The sequence below is a fragment of the Anser brachyrhynchus genome (genome assembly GCF_964034855.1).
Source record: "Anser brachyrhynchus genome assembly, chromosome: 19".
NCBI lineage: Eukaryota > Metazoa > Chordata > Aves > Anseriformes > Anatidae > Anser > Anser brachyrhynchus.
Window position 1 is genome coordinate 4,261,891 of NC_137712.1, and position 19,820 is coordinate 4,281,710.

Here is a 19,820-nt window from a genome sequence, read left to right on the forward strand (position 1 = left end):
CCACCTCCTCCCAGGAAGCAGCCCCATCTCCGGGGACATCACCGAGGCCTCTCCAGGGCAAAACATTCATCGGCTTTTATTGAGGAGGGGGGCGAGGAGGGCTTCGTGCACCGCTGCAGGGGCAGGGATGGCCGCACGTCCCCTCCTGCCCCCTCCAAAGCTCAGACACCCCCACCCCAGGCCCTGCGGGGGGCTCAGGAGAGGAGCAGGGCTGCCAGGAGGCAGGGCAGCAGGAGGCAGCCGCCGTCGAGGCCGGGGGGCGGCCGGGGGGAGCCGTTGCAGAGATCGGTGTCGCAGCAGTGGATGCGGACCCCCGGCAGCTCCTGCTGCTGGCAGTGACGGGAGGTGGCACAGCCGCTGGTCAGCAGGCTGCCCAGGACCACTGCAAAGCAAGCAGAGCGCGGGGCATCAGGGAGGGAGGCTGCAAGGCTACGGGGTTTGCTTTGGGCAGACAGCCGGGCAGACTCACCGCTCTCCGTCTTAATGCAGAACCGGTGTTTGAAGCCCTGGTGGGAGTGGGAGCAGGTGATCACTTCGGGGTTCGAGCACCCCATGTCCACGTACTTGGTGCCAACGATGATGTTGCAGCCGTAGCACTGGAGCCCGGACACTAAAGGAGAGCATATGAAACACAGCTGGATTTTTCCAGGGGAAAACACTTCAACTCCTTCCTGGCTGTTCTCTACAGAAGCATTTGCAGCACTCCCTGCCTCGCCAGGTTGCGTTAAGCTCTGAGTCAGAAACCAAACCTGCCCGCCACTTGTTTACCCAGTGGGCCCCAAAACGCAGAACCAGCTCCCGCTAGAGGTCAGTGCGAAATCAGAGATTAGCAGGAGATTTGAGCTGGGATCAAATCACAGGAACAAGGGAGCTCTGAAACAAGGTTTGTAAAGAGTAAGTGAAGCCTCCAAACCACAGACACCACCGAGCCTGGGCTCGGCCGCTCTCGGAAACAGCTTTTGCCTGTTTCTCCAAAATCCTCCAGTTTCAGCTGTGCCAGTGCCGGAGTCGCTCACACCAGAGGGATCATTTAATTTTTGGTTTGGTTTTCTCCCTGCTTTTAACGCAGGGTCTACAAGGGAGGCAAAATAATCCGAAATCAGAAGAGAAAGAGTCAGAGTGGCTGAGAGCAAATGCCCGTGAGCCCGCAGCAGTGGCAGTGCTTTGTCCCCCCCGAGCCCTGCTTGTGCTGGCGACAGCTCAGTCCTTCCCTGCAGGGTCAGCGGCTGTGTCCGAGAACGGCTCCCCCCAAAGCAGAAGGGGAATTAAACCATTTCTCAACTTCTTTAGAGAAAAATAAAAGGCATTCAGAGGATATTCAGCTACATCATCCACAGGGCTTAAGGCAAACGCAGTACCTGAGACACATGTTTATTAACCACAGCAACAGAAATCATGCCGCAGGCTTCCTCTGGCTGTTGCCTTCCCCCTGCCTCTTAGTTATGACCTGGAGCCCTTCCCCGTCCCTTGCTCGTTTGCTCCCAAACCCTTTTGGGGAGCTGTGTGAGCGTCCCCACACCCCTGGGCACAGCAAGGGGGTCACTGGGGAAGGGGAGCCCCCAGGGATCCTGGCTCCTGGCCCACACTTCTTACCCATGTGCCCTCATTTTATAGAAAACGTGATGACTTCTCCTAAAATCACCGACAAGGCAACACGCAGCTACACCGCTTGGGGCAGGAATACCCCCAGATTCATCCTGAGAACGAATCACGCTTTAGCAACCAGGGGCTGAGGAGGACGTGAAGGAGCACAGCGCACAGGGGACACTCCGCACCCTGGGGACATCAGCACTTACCCTCCGGGAGGACGAACGCCACGGTCAGCAGCGAGAGGATCCCATGGGCACCTCCAGGCATGTGTCTTGAGAGCATGGGGGGGTCGGCCCCGCAGCCCCCCCGGGGCTCAGAGGATGAACCCCAGCTGGTGGGGAGCAGGCACGGACTGCCTGTCCTCCCTGCTCTCCCCAGCCTCACTTTTCTCCTGGATTTTCTCCTGCGAAGCCCTCCGACGAATGAAGGCAGGGAGATGCGGTTGGTGTAGCAGAGATCTGGCCGCTCCCCGCTTCTCTGCTGGCCCCGTGGCGCTGAGTCTTGTTATGTCAGTGCTTAATTTCTCCCTTTTCCTCCCGAGAAATTCTCTGATTCTTTCAGTTCGTGCACAGACGTGAGTGCGTATGTGCTACCCTCGGTTATTTCTGTCCTATTTCCTCTGTCCACGATCGCTTCCCATTAATACTACCGTGCAGCAGCTCTTGGAGAGAAATTCTCCCTAATCAAGATTTAGTTTTAAATCCACTTCAAAATCCTCTAATTCAGTTGGATTAGGCAGAAGGGGTTTGGGGAGATGTGTTTTTACTTTTTTTTTCTCTCTCTTTCTCCTTTCTGAGCTGCCTCATCTTCACAAGCAGACCCACTGGCTTTGTGTGACATATTGTGCTATTTAAAGAGGGTAGGAATATTTTTATTAAAGAGAAGCCGTCAACTAATTTTAAACCCAAGGCTCGGGATTCTTTAATGAAGTACAGCCCTGGGGGTGGCTGTTGGGGTTAAAGGGAAAACCTGATGGAGGCAGAGGTGGGTCTGGATGTACTCTATGCATTTGCACACAAGAAAATCATTTCCTCATAAGGCAGCGAGGTGCCAAACGGGGCCAAGGCTGGGCTCGTATCAGCTCTGGGGGGAGCATGACCAGGGCTGCTCGGGGTTGGGGTAGGGTCTGTGGGTGCAGCAGAGGATCGCAAAGAGCCCTGATGGCCCTACAAGGCCAGGATCAGCCTCACAGCCACGTGGGGCCTCACGGACATCACTGGATGCAGGATCAGGCCCCCAGACCTCCGCTGGCTCCCCCACCAGCATCCCCACAAGCAAAACCCCTGCTCTGAGCAGAGCTAATGGGACTTAGAGAGCTAATGCTTACTAATAAGAGAGCACAACTGAATGCATGGGATTAAAAAATTAAAATGACAAAATAAGCTGCTTATGCAGTGCATCCAGCAACCGCCTGCTAGCACCTGGAAATCCCTGCCTGGGGCAGCCCAGCCCAGGCTGGTGGCAGGACCCCAGCTCCGTGGGCACCTCTGCTGCCAAAAAAAGCCCCAGCCAGCCAGGTGCTCAGACCCCATCTCCATAGCGTCTTCATTAGCCAGCACGCTCGTTAATATTTCACTGGGAGGCAGCACCAACTTGTTCAGGTATGGGCACCCACAGATCAGGAGGGGCAATTAGCACCTGGGAGAAGTGCCTGAGTAATGCAGCTCATTTATTCAAATCACTTAAACCACCCACGGTGTCTCGCTTGCCTCAAAACAATGTGATTATAGCAAATGTCTCACACAGCAAAGCCTGAAAGCCTAGGGGAGAAGGGATAAAATGCAGGAAATGGGATTGATTTAAACGCCCGCATAAATCAGAGCATTCAATAAGGAGGGGAGACTAACTTTTAATCCCTTAATAAACTCATCGGTGTCTGGCAGGGGAGGCTGCTCGCGTGCAAGGAGCGGCCCGGGCTCTGATGAAGCGATGCTGAAGCGATGCTGAAGCGACGCAGCAGCCCCGTGCAGCTGGTGGGTTTGGGGCCGCGCACAGCCCCAGGCACAGCACCTGGCTCTGCGGCCTCATCCAGCAAAGCTGGGGGCTCCGACGCAGCCCCTGCAGGGCAGCGAGATGGAGCCAGGGGGGCTGAGGGACAGCACGTGGCGTTGCAGTGGGTGGGGAGACGGGCAATGTGTTGCGATGGGGGAAACAGGACGATGGGGCTCTGCGGCTGGTCCCCAGTCGGGGAATGCGGCGTTGGAGGGGCTGGAGGAAGGAGCCGGGCTGGTAACCCACTGGTAACCCACTGGTAACCCACTGGTAACCCCAGCCTGGCCCAGCTGCCAGGGCGGGTGGTGGTGATGCTGAGGCTGGGGTAGCCAGATTTGCTTGTTTGTTTGTTGTATTCCCTTGGGATGCAGGAGGCAAAGACTTCTACAGGAATAAAACAAAAGACATAAAACAAAACCCTGCTCTTCTAGCCTGCCACCCCTTCCCCACCTGGAAGCAGCGTACGGTTCTTTTAACGTGCCCTTGGCTCTGCTGCAATTCAGAGATTTGTCAGCCCCGGGGGCACCGGGAACGGGTTGGGAAGCGGCCATCCTCCCCTGCCGGAGAAAGATTTGATCAGCAAATCCCCCGGCACGTTCATGTTCTCGCTTAAACCTTTGCGATGCCCAGCAGGACGGCCCAGCCCCGCGCAGACCAGGCGGGTTCGCCAGCATGTCCTGCTGTAGGGCTCAGCCCAGGACTCAGGGCAGCGGCGGGGCCGAGCAGCAGCGCTGGGCGCAGCCCCGGGCCCCGCACCCCAATTCTCGGCCCCCGCACCCCAATTCTCGGCCCCTTTCGCCCTTCCCAAAAGCCGGGCTGTGGCCGCTTGCTGCCCGCCCGAGGCGGGATTCGAACCCGCGGTCCCCGGAGCCTCCCCCCCCCACCTCCCGCCGCCATTAGCGCAGCGGAAGCCGGGCTGCCCACCGCCGGCAGGGGGCAGGCGGAGAGGCTCCGCGCCTGCGCTCTGATTGGCTGGTGGTGATGAATACATTAAGGAGGCTGGGAAAAGAGCCGATATGTGGGGTTTCCACGGGGTTTTCAGGGCTCTAAAAACTTGTACGAGTCAGAAATGATTTTTGCTCATTGGAATTAAATAGGGGCGTCTAGAAGGGGGAAAAAGAAATAAGAAATTATCCTCACCGTGTCCGCGAAGTAGAGCTATCATCAGGGGTTTAAATAGCCTCTGCGTAAGCAGCACCGCTGTGTTGTATGAAAGGAGAGAAGGTTAGCACTCCCCTTGATAAGGATGGAAGAGGCCCCAGTGGCCTGTACAACACGCATACGGTTAAGGCACTGCCACCTACTTCGTGGCATCTAACCATGTTTTTCCCATTTTTTTTTTTTTCGGGGAGCACAGGCAGAGCTGCTCCCTGCACTCTCCTCATTCGCCCATCATCTTTTCCCCCAGCCCTGCAGAGCAGAGGGCAGTGCCGTGCCTTCCTGCTGCAGGGTTTGATGCGCTGCAGCCCCCCAGCAGCCTGCACCAAGCCTCCTGTGCTAGATTTGCAATAACCTGGACCCCCAGACCACCATCATGCTGGGCTGGGTGCAGCAGTGTTGAGGCAGAGCTGATGCCAGCACCGCTGCTCCGCTTGAAACACAACCTGAGCCAGGGCAGGAGAGCAGCAGCAGCAAGCTGCAGGCATGGGGATGGCTCCTGCACGGGCAGAGTGCTGCAGCACAGGGGGACAAGCGAAGCCCCCCCAGACATAGCTACACGCAAATTGCTACACCATGCAGTGCTGAATCCACGGGGAAACGCCTACAGGTGTAATACACCAACTGCTCTGCACTGGTGAAGGAGCACGGCCACATCTTGCACTTGAAAAGTTCTGCTGGACTGTAAAAAAGGCTGAAAACCTTCATAAAGTTATTTAAAGAAATGGGACTATTTCAGCAGCAAGGCTCTCTAAGTCTAGAGCAGCAGCAGCCCTCCCTGTGGGTAATGAAAAGCCTCAAAGGATGTGATTATTAATAGCTGTTGGTGCTCAAACTCGGCATGAACCCTATGTTAAAAACAAAACTATACCTCATGGCTTGCAGCTGTCTTCTCTAATGGTAGAGAGGCAAAACATCCCAGAGCCACTACAGGAGAGGTCTGTACTACAATTGATTTTCAGTTATTATGAAGCACACGGCTGATAGCAAAAATAAATATATGAAAACCCCTTACAGCAGAACCCTCGAGGCAAAGTAAAGCTTGTGCACAGTTAACCGGCAAAAGCTAAATTTTAAGCACATAAGCACAGTTAACCAGCAAAAGCTGTATCATCATGCAGCCTGCCCTGCCCACTCCGCGTGGAGAGGGCAGCAGAATTCCTTTCCCCTTAGCTAAAGGGCCCTCTGAGGGTTTGTACTAATGTTGCCTCAGGGGAGGACACCTTCAGTTCAACCCTCTTACTTTCTTTCAACAAATGCTCCTCTTTCATCAGAACAGATGTAAGCATGGCTGTTTCTTCTCCCTTCTCCCTCTCCCCTACTCACTCAGCAGGGCTTCTACAGAAATACTTCCTCTTAAACCAGTTTTTAAAGGGAGGCTGCTTTGGATACAGACACTTCACATTAGTACACTCTTACCACAAGCATACACATAAAATCCCACCTTTTTATTATGGCATATGGAACTTGTTTGGATGTGTAAATACCACATGGGTATGACAAAAGGGGAAAGAAATACCAATGCTGAAATAGATACAGAGTCATGCCATTATCAATACAGCTTCATACGATGGATTTTCAAAATACAAAAGTCTGGGTTTCTTTTTACATTGAAATAACTTTACAGTGTTCCGTGAGCTCGCTTTTATCCAGAAGAAGAAAAAAAATATGCTCAGAATAACTACAAGCAGAATTAATTTTAATGATTAACAGAAGATTTGTAACTGCTCTAGAACAGCATCTATGAAACACACTTAACAAGAGGTAAGCAACTATACAGAAGGTAAGAGATCTTCACCACAGCAGTCAAAGTCAGTGGGGCAGGAAGGGGAGGGGGAAATCTGGAACTGCATGGTTTCATTTGGTCACAAAGTTTGAGCTGAGTGTTTAAAATGAAGCACCTTTAAAGATGCAGTACTCCTAGTTAAAACAATACAGAAACTTTCAAGACTAGAATCTACATTCTGAAAAAATAAAAAAGTCAGACATTTCAAAAAAAAATCCACGCATCTCTAGGCTCGTGACTTAACTTACTGTTAGAAAGCAGACTGGCAGCTCTTCCTTAAGCAGCAACAGCGCCTAGAAGTAATGCCACCAGAAAGTAAAGCATCTTTGGGGTGTCCAATACAAGCTGACACTTCTAACGATGTCAGAACGATCCATTTGTCTGCCAAAAGATTAGGCAAGAAAAGGAGACACTGCATCTTTTTTTTTTTTTCCACCACGTTGCCCTGTTCTAGCAAAGAGCTAAGACGTTTTCTTTGGGCCAAGACTAACAGAAACCACTTTATCAAATATTCTTCAGGTTTCCTGCCAAACTGGATTTATTATTCTCATGTGGTTTTTTAATATTTTTTTAAAAACAATTTTTCCTGACAGTCTCTAAAGTGATACTGGAACGTTTAACAGTCACTCTTCCACAGTTTAATTGTTTTGTCGTTTTCTAGTGCTGCTGATGCAATGATGTTTTCTGTTGGGTGACAAGCTGTTGAGATTACAACATCTATGCAAAAAGAAAGAGAAATACAAACATCATTATTTACAGCAATGAAATCAGGCTCATAGCACATTTCTGGAAAGTAACATGTATTGTTGCTACATCTGAAAACAGCGTAGACCAGTTACTATTTCCTTGTAACAGAATTAAGAAAAGTTTTCCAACATTCACTCCGTATATGGGAGAAGAAATATTTGCTAACAAAAAAGCATCCCATAGGCAGGCTCAACTTGAGAGCAGTAGTCAGGGAGTATTTGTCAGGCTACAAAATGAAAGAATCTCTAGATTCTCGTTCTTGCCTACCTCATGGCAAAGCTCTTGGCAATTACATCAGGACACAGCTAATAAAAACCCTGCTCGGTACCCTTCCTTGCAGGTATGGTATTGCCAGCTAGATACACCACTTAGTCTTCAGAGTCTTGCCCTAATCTGAAAAACGAAAGCTTGCTGCCACTGCCCCAAGGTACAGTCTAAACCGACGGTCCTGCAGAGGAATAAGCATGCTTACGTTTCACAGCACAATTCCTCCTAGTGAGTGCAGTGGGAATGGTCTCTTCAGGGATTCGGACTGAAGTACCTATCAGCTGACCTCTCAATACATGCTAAACCTCACCTTCAAGAAGTAGGTGTACAAACACACAAACGGCAGGACCGTATTAGTTCTTATCCTTCCAAGAGTTACAGCTTTAGGTGTTCAGAGCAATCCAAACTCATTACTATTATGAGTTGCCTAAATATCTTGACCAGCTCTGAACTCAAAAAGACATCTTTCCAAGCTGATGTCAAAATTCTTAGTGAAAAAGTACACATTTGCAACGACCGTTAAAAAGCCTTCGTGAAAAGGAGTGAACACTGATGGCTCAATTAAGCTTCAGCTGGTCGAGAATCTATGGGTCTGACAGCCAGAACTAAACATCAGTGAGAAAATGCTAAAGCTAAGCCCTCATTACAACCTGACATGAAGGATATTCTATCAATAAAAACAAAATCCTCTTCCTTACCTGTGTGCCCTTGTAATTTCTGTACAATCTCTTTTGTCTGAAGGTTCCAAATATAAACCAGGTTGTCTTCTGAACCGGACACAATCCACTGGAGGGGCAGAGGAAAGTTATTTTAATCTCTCTCGTCATCTATATCTAACAACTAGTACTCAGTAACACTTTATTATGATATTATAAGGAACTTACATGACTATCTGATGTCGTTTGTTCTGTCTCAGCCTCTATTCAGTGCATACAGGCAGCAGAAAGTTTTGTTACACCCTCTGTATGCCAGAGGAGGAAAACTAAACAACCAAAAGATGCTGAAGTCCTTCCGTGTTAGGATTTAACCTCTGCTGATGTGCTCCGCCATCTCAACCAGAGCACACCATCGTATCCTCGGACGGCTGCCTGCTGTACCGCTAACCGATACACACCCAGCTGCTCCCCACTTGGGAACGTCCTCTCCTGCTGCAGCGGAGGGAGCCTGGCCACGAGGCAGCAGGACCACCCAAGGACAGACACCACAGGCACTCAGAGGTAGATGGAGCTTCCCAGGACAGCTCCTTCTCCCACTGCACCCCCAAACAAGGATCTGCTAAGGGAGGTTTCCATCCCCAAATTACTGCTGCGCTTCTACAAAATTTTACCGTTGCTAGTTCATTGGCATGGCCTCTACTGAACTGAGTATTTTTTCCTCCTCTTCCAGACAAAAACCAGTTTTCAACAAGATGATAGAGATGTTTTGGAATCAAATTACAGAATGAGACACTCGCATCATGCTGGCATGCCCATGGAGAAAACCAGTAAAAACTGCACAGCAGTTAAAAAAAAAAAAAAGTCCAAATAAACACTAACCTTTCCACCGGTAACGGAGAAATTTGCAAATATGCAGTACTTTTCGTTTTTGTGTCCTGTGTATGTCTTCAGGCACTGAAAGTGAAGAGCCACAAGGCATAAGCATTGTTGGGAAGTAGCTTTCTCACAGCCAAGGACAAACTCTCTTGTCAGATCAAGCTATAAATATATCTGTCTGGGTTTCCCTCTCTGCCAACTCACTTATCTAGAGGATGCATAGGGCATTGCTGTCCTAGAACACTAATTTTGAGGATAGGAGGAAAAATAAATAAATTTGTCATTTCCCACCAAGAAAAACAACAACAATTTAATGTTTAAAAGAGAAAAAAAATACATATATATACGTATATATATACATATATATAAAAAAACTGTATTCAGTGTCTTGGGCCTATACAGGAGCATAAACAATTTTTTTTCAAAGGCATCTTTAGTCTTCCTTGATAAAGGGTTACTAACACTTTTTTCTATAATATTCGTAAAATGTTAAGAGAGGTTAAAAAGCAAATGAAATCCAGATTCTCCAATAAATTTAGATAAGTCTACACAGCAAGACAGGACTGTTCTTACCTTTCCTTTGCTGTAGTCCCAAAGTTTAAGAGTGCTACAAAACACAAAAAAAAAGCAAAGATTAGTTCTTGCAGTTTTTTCACCAGACAATTTCCTAGTAGCAGAAAGTTTCTCCATAGCAGAGCTTAGATGGGGCACTTTAGCCTGGCTTTTCATTGACTAGCTGAAAAAGGCAGGCTACAGTCGTGAAATTCTATGCACAGATGCTCAGACAGACAAGCTACCAGCCACCCAACACAGCAAGGGTAGGTCTCATGAAAGCAACAGCACCATTACTGTCTGTGAATGGAGATGACAGACCAACTAATCCCTTCTTAGACACTGCATAGAAGTTCTCCAGGTGAATCATTAATACAATAAGCACACCTGCACTGCTCTTACGCCTTACACAAAAAGTTGTTTTCATATTGCACCCTTTTATAGGCTAGATTTTGTCTCTTGATGTTACAAGAGAATCGTATGATTAGTGCAAGAGAATGCTGAGGTTTCAAAAGGTACACTAGGAGGAATGAACAGGCCTTGCAGTCATTAAGCAGTGCCAAGGCTTTAAAAACAGAAGCTCTGCCTGTGACAACGTACAACACCTCACAGATTTTCTAAGGTTTATAGTATGTATGAAGTTGTGTAACATCGTTACTGTGACAGCTAAACAGCAGCAAAATAAAGTTTTATCTGATATTCGTGAACACTTCAAAGCTTGTGGATTTTTTTTAAATACCTACTTGTCCAAAGTTGCAGCTAGTATGTATTTGCCATTTGGGGAGAATTTCACAAAAGACACTGGAGGGTTATCATCATCTACAGTGAAAATAAAAGTAATTATTAACCAGCGCACAGTTGCATTGCTTCATTGGCAGAGAATTTCTTTTGACAATAATCTGTTGTTAGTTGTCTCACTGAAACAAGCTTTCAGTTTTGTTATCCCTCGGTTCTTCAAGAAATACAGATATAAGAAAGTGATTGTTTTCAGTATTTCAAGAAAATGATATTTTGCTCACAAACATTTTAAATAACCCTTTGTAACTGAATTTTCCTTCTTTGCATCAGCACTTACAGAGCAGAAGTATATCTATACCTTTTAAAAACCATTACATTAAGAGCATATGCTGCTAATTTGCAGTGCCATGTAACTTGTCTATATAATGCTTTATAAGAATATGAAAGACCAGGGAACATATGCCCAACAGGTAGCTTTCTTTTATTATCTTTGTTCACAAGATGCCTCATGCTAACAACCATCACCAATAAAAGCAGGCAGCTCATGCAGTCACGGACTGTTTCCATCACATCCAACAGCATGAACAACTTTGTTACAGTTTTGAACTGCCGCACAGCAACCACCTGAATGGTAGAAAACTTTGAAAAACTCATTTATCCTGCAGCTATACTATGTAACACTCGAAGCTTAAGCAAGTTTCCATAGATGTGATAGTTCCTCTTATTGTAATAGCTAGGAGGACAACGGCGTACTAATGGAATGGTAGGAAGCCTGAAAAATAGGGGTTAAGGAAGTCACTGTTCACAGCAATGATGCAGAATAGCTGTATTGCAGCTAAACAGCTAAGAATGGAGCACAAACAAAAAGCCTTCTACTTACCAATCAGTGTTTTCAAGCACTGTCCTGATGCTGTATCCCAGATTCGACTATAAAAACACAAGACTCATTACTACCAATATGAGATTTTATTTTTTTTTAACATGCAACAGCTTTAAAGGTTGCAGCAGACAAGAAAAAACTACTTACCAGAGTCCGTCATAGCTACTTGACACTATCAGGGATCCATCACGATTAAAATGCACCTGTAATATTACAGAAGGGGGAAAAAAACTTTACTTATGTTTGTAAAAATCAATGTTTTAAGCTTCACTGAAAGTATTCATCTTCCGACACTAACAGTTTAATTCATATGGATAGAAGCAGAGAGTCAGTATGATATCAAAACCATAGGTATGAATTTAGATGGGTAACACAATCAAAACGAGATCCCCACCACCCCCGAGTCTGCCTGGCATAAATGGAAATGGGAGTTAACTACAGCTGTTTATTCATGGATCAGGAACTGGAATATACGTTTCCTCGGAAGCTAAGAGCAGCACCTTAACATGAACACAGCATTAGCTGCTCAAATAACAGTAGTGTCTAACCTGGGGTGGCACCTTAAAATTTTAAAGGACATGGACCTTAACCTCTTACGTAACCAAATATGTTTTGAGGTCAATTTATTCCCTTCAGTTATACCTCAAAATACTATTTAAAAGAATAATTACTGTTAATGTACATTTTCAAGTGTGAAATCCAGGCAAGGCAGAACAGTTGTACCAATCGCATTCCAACAGCCATGTTTTAACACATCTGAGGCTCAAAATTCTTTTAGTGTTTCCTTCACTTCAACAACATTAAGAGTTAAACACCTTCTGTTTTTTCCTTCATTTTATTAGATACTGCTGTATTCCAAGTTACTTTAAACTATTTAAATTACCAAGATTGGAAATAGAGTGTACTACGGAACTACCCTGGTCTGAACCATAGCACTAGTTTGGAAGAAGCAAGCAGACACACGGCGGTTCCAGGCTGTTCTCCGACCCTCAAGTGACAAGCAGTCTGTACCCCTGCATATCGGCACACCACTATTCACTGCTCCCCACATTAGCACCCAAGACAGAAAACCATGTAAGCCTCACATGTAACACTCCTCATTTTGTTCTCCTTGAGCAACGACCATCTGCAAACCAACCGCAGCCCATCCACGACGCTGTATAAGGGTTCATAATAAGAATGAGAGCACAATCCCACTCTTCCACCAACAGAGGTAGGAGAGGAGCTGCCCTGAACAAAGCACATGAGCATGTTTATCAGAAAGGACTTACAGCTGAAACTGGGTCAGAATGAGCAGGCAATGTCTTGAGGCACTTCCCTGTTTTCACATCCCATATCCTCACGCTTTCGTCAAACTGAAGATTGAAGAAATGCACAAGGTGGTTTAGTGATACACCTATTTGTGGCATACAAGATGTTATAACTTGATGCAAGTCTAGACACACGTCGTCCTCCAGTTGCACTGCAGCCTCGTTAGAAAGGCCAGGGCACAAGCACTACACAGGGTAGCAATAACAGACAGGGAGCACAGTTCCCTTCAACTCTTCCTCCACATGCAAGGAAAACTGCATGTTGAGGATGGGCTAAAGGCTAGACCGTGTCCCTGAGTAAGGACAGCAGTAACACTGCACAGCTCACCCAATTACAAGTTGCATTTGTGGGGGAAGACAAAATTGAAACGAGGGGTGTGCAGCAACTGCTGTGCACTAAGGAAAAAAAAATCACTTACTGATCCAGAAACGATGAGGTTTGACTGAGGGTTGAAGTTGCAGCAGAAAACGTAGTTACTGTGCCCCTTCAGCGTCTTTAAGCACTTACCCTGAAATAATATTTATAACAGAATTAAATATATAGCATCCTCTACAGCCATACATGCATTCAGATAAGCTGCATGAAGGTTAATAACCATGCAGCACAAAGAAACCATCTCTAACCCTAGACTTAGATGGGCAGAGGACCAGCTACAAGAAAACAATAGAAAAGAAAGACTTTTTTCAGTGCACGCAGCCAAATTTCAATCCCTCTGGGCAATGAGAGAAAACCAAGCAGTTTAACATATCTAATCAAAATTAAACCAATTTACCCAGTTTTCAGCATAACTGCGGAAAAGAAAGGGGGAAAGAAGCAAGGAGAAGTGAGCCTATGATGAGAAGTTACAAAAAAGTTCAATCTGAGAGGCTGCTTTCAGAAACAAAGCCTGCTACTGCATTGCCACTGTAAGACTTTAGCACTCTCAGAAGAAAACCAGACTCCTCATGGTACCCGTGAGCATCCCCCTCTTTCCAAAAGCATGCGGCATAACTCACTCATCCCAGCCCATCATCACACTCATCCCAGCCCATTCAGCCAGCTGCTCGTTTTAAGCAGGAAAGTAGGAGCTATTACCTAAAGAGGATCAGTGCTTAAAACTCTACCTTCTCTCATCATAGCACATCAAGCTCATCTCCCAGAAGAGCTTGATTTACGATGGCAATGCTGGGGAGGAGGTAGGTAAATAATAGTTTGTCCTTACCGAGCTTACATCCCATATTTTGAGAGTTTTATCATCAGAGGCAGAGACAAGAAGGTTGGAATCTGATGACCAAGCAACATCAGAGATACCCTAAAACAAAGGAAAACAATCCTCTGAGCGCTGTTTGCCCACTGACACATGCAAATGGAAAACACAGGCTGCATATTATAGTCACAGCTGAAGCTTGAAAGAAAAGTCAGCACTGGGAGCTGGGAATTCATTGATCTGACTGGGATACGGCTCCTTTGACATTGGCTCATTTTAGGCTGAGCCATACGCTCCAAAAACATCAACAGCTTGTTCACATAGCACTTACTGTGGCCAACAACACCCTTTCTTGGAATTCATAAACAGTATGCTACACAAACTAATCTGAATAAGTGGTTTCTCATGATGACAAATGGCTTGCTCTTTCTGGTCTGAGTCCCTAAGGGCTGGAGAACAACAAGATTCTACTGGCTTTTCTTTTGGTGAATCTTCATCTTTGCTTCTGAAACTTCAGCACATAAGAAACTTTGGGAAACAAAACCGGAGGGTTTGGGAATTTGTGTTTTCTTTAGAACTTTGGAGAATGAGTAAGTGTTGTGTTTATGTAGGCAAAGCCACAAGAAAATTCAATCTCCTTAAAAGGCAAGCCATTCTGCTCCAGATACAAAGGAAAGAAGGAACAGGACAGAGTGTTACAGCTTACAGGGATTTTCACCCAAGAATACGCTGCCCCTTGTAGGAGGTCAGTGTTCCCGAAATGGAGGGACTCAAGAAGATGGCTGGGCAGTGTGCGTGCAGGTTCTTCATTATCACTCTGCACTCTTATTTCCAGCTTGACCTGGCATCACCTCAGCAATTCCAGTCCCAGGATACTGCACAGGACTGTATAAACAAAGACGTACAAAACGAGGCTAAAGAACAAGCCCTCTACACAAGGCAAACTAATCACGAATGGAAAACTCTGGACGTGAAAAACAAAGCAAAGTCAATTCCTTACAAGTAAATTCATACTCAAGCGCACAGTGATCTCCTCATACTCACCAGTTTATGACCGGATATTGTTTTTTCAAACTTGCCGTCATACGCTCCCCAAATTTTAATGAGCTTGTCAGCAGCTGGAAAAGAACGTACCGGTTAAGAGACTAACAGCACCGACAGATGCATCTGTCCTTTCTAGATGGCGAGAAATTAACCACGTCCCTGCAAACAGTGAGTAGTTTTCCCTCCCCAGGCAGACGCTAGTGGATGAGGCAGTGTGTAACTGGTGAAGAACGGTTTCGTACGCGCCACGCTGCAGCAGCTGAGATTACATAAACTGCCTGGAATGCGCAGAGTCTCCAGCTACTTCAGTCTCTCTGATGACAACTTGGGTTTCTACTTTTGTTTCAGATAGCCAGCGGTAAGAGTAGTCCTGTTCCACGAGAAACGCTGAAACGCTTTTGCCCAGAAAGAACACAAGTGACATCACTACCTGGACTGAATTAATGTCTGCAAAAACCCAAACATATTATCCGTTTTAACTCGCAGAACAGGCCAGAGAAAAAGGTTGATATTTGCCAGAGGTAGAGGTTGGAAAACCTTGGGGTGGGGGAAAGGGTCTTTCGTAAGGATACTTGGACACAAAAAGGATTTATACACGGCGTGCTGGCCTTATAAAGGCAATCTGCAGTTAAGCCAAAGACCTAAGTCATTCCCATGTCTGGAAGTTGTTTGACTGGCCCTCAGCGTCGGATTCAACATTGTTCTTTTTAATTGCCCTTCCCATATATATGGATCCTCACCGAGGGTTTATGTAAACACATTTTCAAAGGAAAAGCTGTCAAGCAACATTAACCACCAAAAAAATTAAAAGAAATACCAAAGCAGTCAGGGAGAGAACTTGATCTACCACCTAAGAGAGCAAGTAGTGAAACACTATATATAATAACATCTTCTGCACATTTCATGGGGATAATCAAAGGCTCTGACTCACTGAACACCACAGGCACAGCGGACAGCAACACATGGCCAGTCCTTCATGCCACACTACAATCCAGTCCGGTAGTGCAAAGCTACCTTCCTCAGCTCCCAGAGCTAAGCTTTTGCCTGCAGGTACTACACACAAAGCTCAATTCAAATTCAAAAGCTTAAGCTAGAACTTGAGCGATACAGAAATGCACAGGGGAGAGAATCCTGTGCTCGCTTTTGCCCACTTGCTCGGAAAAGAAAGCTGAACGGGAGAGGACTCTGATCTGGCAACACCTGCAAGATCCAACGTCCAAAGTGACAGAACTTAAAAGCTGAGAAGTAAATCATCCCAAAGACTGCCAGCTTTGGGATTGCTCCTTTTCGGAAGAACAACGACACTACATCCCTCTTCCATCTGATGAGGGTAACGGTAAAGACAGGTAGCTCTCCAAGGCCCAAACATGCACGTTTTCAACAAGGTAATAAGAAAGCAGTACTTACAGGAACTGGCTAGCCACTCTCCGTTAGGACTAAACTTCACCGACGAGACTGCCTTTGTGTGTCCTGCTAATGTGAACTTTAGAGCATAATTTGGTTTTACTGGCGCGGGCTGAAAGAAAAATACGTATGAATGAGGTTAATCAACTCCCAGCAGAGTTTCACAGCACACAGTAATGGACTGCATGAGTATTCACCATAACAGAGATTCTACTGTTTACATTTTTTTTCCCCTCTCCAAATTCAAAAAAAAAAAACATGCTGTCAGGAGTCTGCGGTGCCTTACTGCCCACGTGCACCACCAACTCAACCTTGATAAGAATTCCACCCAAGCCAGGAACAAACAGATGAGAAGAATCCAACGGTCCAAGCATAAAGTGCTTGGCAGATTAAAATAAAACCCTTGGTACCGATCTGTGTAGTACCATTGAACATTTGTAGTTCTGTTCTTTGTTGAAAATCAAACCACAGGTCAACTCCTCCAGAACCCCAAAATCCCATTTTTTTCCACTATTTCACCATTTGTGAAGGCTTCATGGTTAGACAGCAGCATCTTCTTTCAGCATCTGCAAGGCTTCAAAGAATCTGACTAATGACTGCTTTCCCGTTTTGCAACTAAGACCACACACTCACCAGCTCTACAGTCACCTCTAGGCCTTTGGAAAATACAAACCACCTGAGCTTTTAACGCTCAAAGCGACAAGAAATATTTCCTTAGCAAGAACTTAAACCAACAAAACCTAGCGCTACAGAAGAGCCTGTTTTTATCCACCTGCTTTACCCATACGATCCTCAGCACGTTTTCACCTCCAGACAACAGCAGAAGCGGACATCTCGAGAAGTTCTTAATCTACGTTTGATTCAATCCTCTAATTCTGGTTTGCCTGGCGAACGCGCAGGTAGTTGCCATGTGCGTTTACACGGACATTGTTCGGCCCCACACACACCTTGCTCTGATTGGTTGAGGAGGAAGGAGTAGATTGTGTTTTGGTGGATTCTGCATCTGGCTTCTTTTCTTCTGTTGCCATGGTTCTGAAGCTGGCAAATGAGACTTACGGTGCTTGAAGGGGAGAATGAATGTGCTGCTTCAAAAGGCGGCCCTTGCCACAGAGAGCAGAACCGCACCGGTAATGAAAACCTGGAAGAAAAACAAAATATTCTCAATAGCTGTCAAAGAAAGATCGTCAGCAGCTAAAAGAATGAGGTCAGCCTAACTGCAGATTTCCAGAAAACAGCATGAAAAAACTTATCTATAATCTTTCGTATAGATATGTATATCTTTTCAGCAACACAGCAGTATTTTATGCCTTCAGGTCTATTAACGTGCAAGACCAAGAGTCCAACTCGTGGCCTTTTATTACTTCTTGGACAGCACTTTTCGCTCTGCTCTGTTCCAAGCAGAAATCATTAGAAATAAAGCAGAACAGCGTTTAGGTGCAGTGGGATGTTTCATATCATATTCCCCAAAATACTTGTAAGAAGTACTTGCATAGCACAGCAAATACAATGGTTTGTAGAAAAGGCATTTCCAAAGCTTAAAATCCCACCAGGATCCTTTCATCTCCTAATTCAAGTATTTCAGTCTCATATTTCTCCCCTAAATGGCCTGAGCATCACATCATACCTTTCTCTGTCTGAGCGTTTCACCTGACTGAAAGCCAGCCTTGTGTTAGCCTCAGCAGACTCGCTTTCTGTAACAGAACCTGATAAAGCGCAGCGCCAGCGCTCTGTAGTCGGGGCCGATGCTGCCGAGGGAACAATCTCTCAGCTACATTTTAGCCTTGCACCCGAGGAACCTCCAGCTCACACCGTAAGGATTTGTCTTTAAAGTACATTCGCAACGTCCCACCACAACTACCATTCTTTTTGCTGGTGGCAGCAGATTTGAGAGCCAAATCATTTGCTCTTCCAGCAACTACTGGTATTTTAAGCAACTCCTTCTTGGGAGGGGATGGGAGGGAACAGGGCAAAGTGCTACCAGTTGCCTGCCTGCTTTAATAAGCGCCCTCCGCAGCGTGGATAGACTTCTCATTGTTGCTACCCGTGATTTAAGTTTTCTAATGCAGATCACATTCTTTTCATCTGGAACTAATCCGGGGACTTGAGCGAGCACGCATCCTGCTGCCAGCGCTCAGCTCCGTCCCAGGGAGGGCTTCTCCCTGCGCCACAGCATCTCGCACTAAACGCAGCACCTCGGCGGCACCCGCTGCCCAGCGCGAGGGCTTCCAGCGGGGTGATGAGCAGCGGGCAACAAGCCCTCCTTCCCCACCCACCTGCCCTCGCCTCGCTGCTCCCCATCGTGCCCAGGGGAAGTTCTGTGGGAGAGCCCAAACTTTTTGGGGGGCAGGAGGAACCATCCAGAGGCACGCAAAAGTGCATGAACACACAGCCACACACGTGTGCACACACAGAGGCAAGCAAATGGAGGCGTGTGCACACACACAGGCATGCACATGCATACAAGCACGTATGGCTGCAAGCACACGTACAAGAGCATGGTATGGCTCCGAGTACATGTACACATGTAAGCAGACACAGCTGCAAAGCATGCATAGCTGCAAACAAGCATAGTATGGCTCCAAGTACACGTACACATGTAAGCACGCATGGCTGGAAGCGCATGCACAGAAACACAGTATGTCTCCAAGCACATGCATGCATATAAGCATGCACGGCTGCAAGCACACGCATGCAAACACACATGCATGGCTGCACGCACACGCATGCACACACATGCATGGCTGCATGCACACACAACTAAAAGCACATGGACGTCTGCAAGCACATGCGAGCAGGCATGCACTGCTGCGAGCACACCCCCCCATGCAAGCACTCACAGCTACAAGCACGGACACAACCATGCAGCGCTGCATGCACGCGCGCGGCTACGAGCACACGCCCACATGCAAGCACGCAGCGCTGCAGCCGCGCGCACATGCAAGCGCGCACAGCTGCAAGCACACGCACATGCGAGCATGCAGGGGTGCAAGCATGCACGGCTGCGGCGCGCCCCCCGCATGCACGCGCGCGCACCGCCCCCAGCGCGCGCCGCGGCCGGGGAGGGGTCGCGCGCCCCGCGCCGTGTGGAGAAGGCGGCGGGAAGGGGGCGGGGGGGGGGGGGGGGGAGGGGGCGCCGCGCGCGCGCTGCCTGAGGGGGCCCGGCCGGGCGCTGAGGGGAGCCTGGAGCCGGGAGCCGGGCCCCCCCCCCTCCCAGCCCCGCGGTGACTTACCGGGGGCCGGGGAAGGAGCCGGGGGCTGGGGGCTGGGGGCCGGGGGCCGCCGCCGCCTCCTCCTCCTCCTCCTGGGCGCAGAGGCGGGGGCGCGGCCGCGGAGGGAGGGGGGGTGGGGAGGGGAGGAGGGAGGGGAGGGGGGGGGGAGGACGCGGCGGCGGCGGCGGCAGCGGCGGCGGCTCCGGGGCCGCCAGGCGGGGGAAGGCGGGAGGGCGCATGCGCGGTGCGGGCCAAAGGCTGCACAATGCCGCTCTCTCCCGGGAGCGCTACGGAGGGGCCCGAGGGCCAAAAAGGGGCGGGGAGCGCCTTAAAGGGGCAGGCGCCGCCCTGCCGGGGTTGTTGGGGGGGGCGGTGTGTGAGGAATTCGGTGCTCACCTCAGTGAGGATGGGGCTGGGGGCGGTG

General features: G+C 48.0%; 2 protein-coding genes across 2 annotated transcripts; both read right to left on the bottom strand.

Annotated features, from left to right (window-relative positions):
- Nucleotides 1–60: 60 nt before the first annotated feature.
- Nucleotides 61–2,841, bottom strand: LOC308180313 (uncharacterized protein). The gene is made up of 3 exons (XM_080561684.1): nt 1,797–2,841; nt 470–610; nt 61–382 (listed from the first exon to the last, which is right to left on the bottom strand). The coding sequence occupies exons 1-3, from the start codon at nt 1,870–1,872 to the stop codon at nt 195–197; spliced, it is 405 nt and encodes a 134-aa protein (XP_080417810.1). The 5' UTR covers nt 1,873–2,841; the 3' UTR covers nt 61–194.
- Nucleotides 2,842–6,167: 3,326 nt separating this feature from the next.
- On the bottom strand, nt 6,168–19,619 carry WDR5 (WD repeat domain 5). The gene is made up of 14 exons (XM_080561677.1): nt 19,418–19,619; nt 17,135–17,325; nt 16,191–16,299; nt 14,784–14,857; nt 13,755–13,844; nt 12,972–13,061; nt 12,514–12,597; nt 11,390–11,445; nt 11,243–11,289; nt 10,368–10,443; nt 9,646–9,679; nt 9,076–9,150; nt 8,239–8,326; nt 6,168–7,243 (listed from the first exon to the last, which is right to left on the bottom strand). The coding sequence occupies exons 2-14, from the start codon at nt 17,213–17,215 to the stop codon at nt 7,143–7,145; spliced, it is 1,005 nt and encodes a 334-aa protein (XP_080417803.1). The 5' UTR covers nt 17,216–17,325; nt 19,418–19,619; the 3' UTR covers nt 6,168–7,142.
- Between the last annotated feature and the right edge of the window lie 201 nt (nt 19,620–19,820).

What these genes read in the sequence shown, in the direction of transcription:
- LOC308180313 (XM_080561684.1), bottom strand. Translation starts at nt 1,872, where the DNA reads ATGCTCTCAAGACACATGCCTGGAGGTGCCCATGGGATCCTCTCGCTG. An exon ending in GGCGTTCGTCCTCCCGGAGG is followed by an intron (nt 611 to 1,796) that starts GTAAGTGCTGAT and finishes GCTCTCCTTTAG; the next exon opens with TGTCCGGGCTCCAGTGCTAC. An exon ending in CTGCATTAAGACGGAGAGCG is followed by an intron (nt 383 to 469) that starts GTGAGTCTGCCC and finishes CTTGCTTTGCAG; the next exon opens with TGGTCCTGGGCAGCCTGCTG.
- WDR5 (XM_080561677.1), bottom strand. Translation starts at nt 17,215, where the DNA reads ATGGCAACAGAAGAAAAGAAGCCAGATGCAGAATCCACCAAAACACAA. An exon ending in GTGCTTGAAAACACTGATTG is followed by an intron (nt 10,444 to 11,242) that starts GTAAGTAGAAGG and finishes TTTTCACTGTAG; the next exon opens with ATGATGATAACCCTCCAGTG. An exon ending in GAAATTACAAGGGCACACAG is followed by an intron (nt 7,244 to 8,238) that starts GTAAGGAAGAGG and finishes CTTTTTGCATAG; the next exon opens with ATGTTGTAATCTCAACAGCT.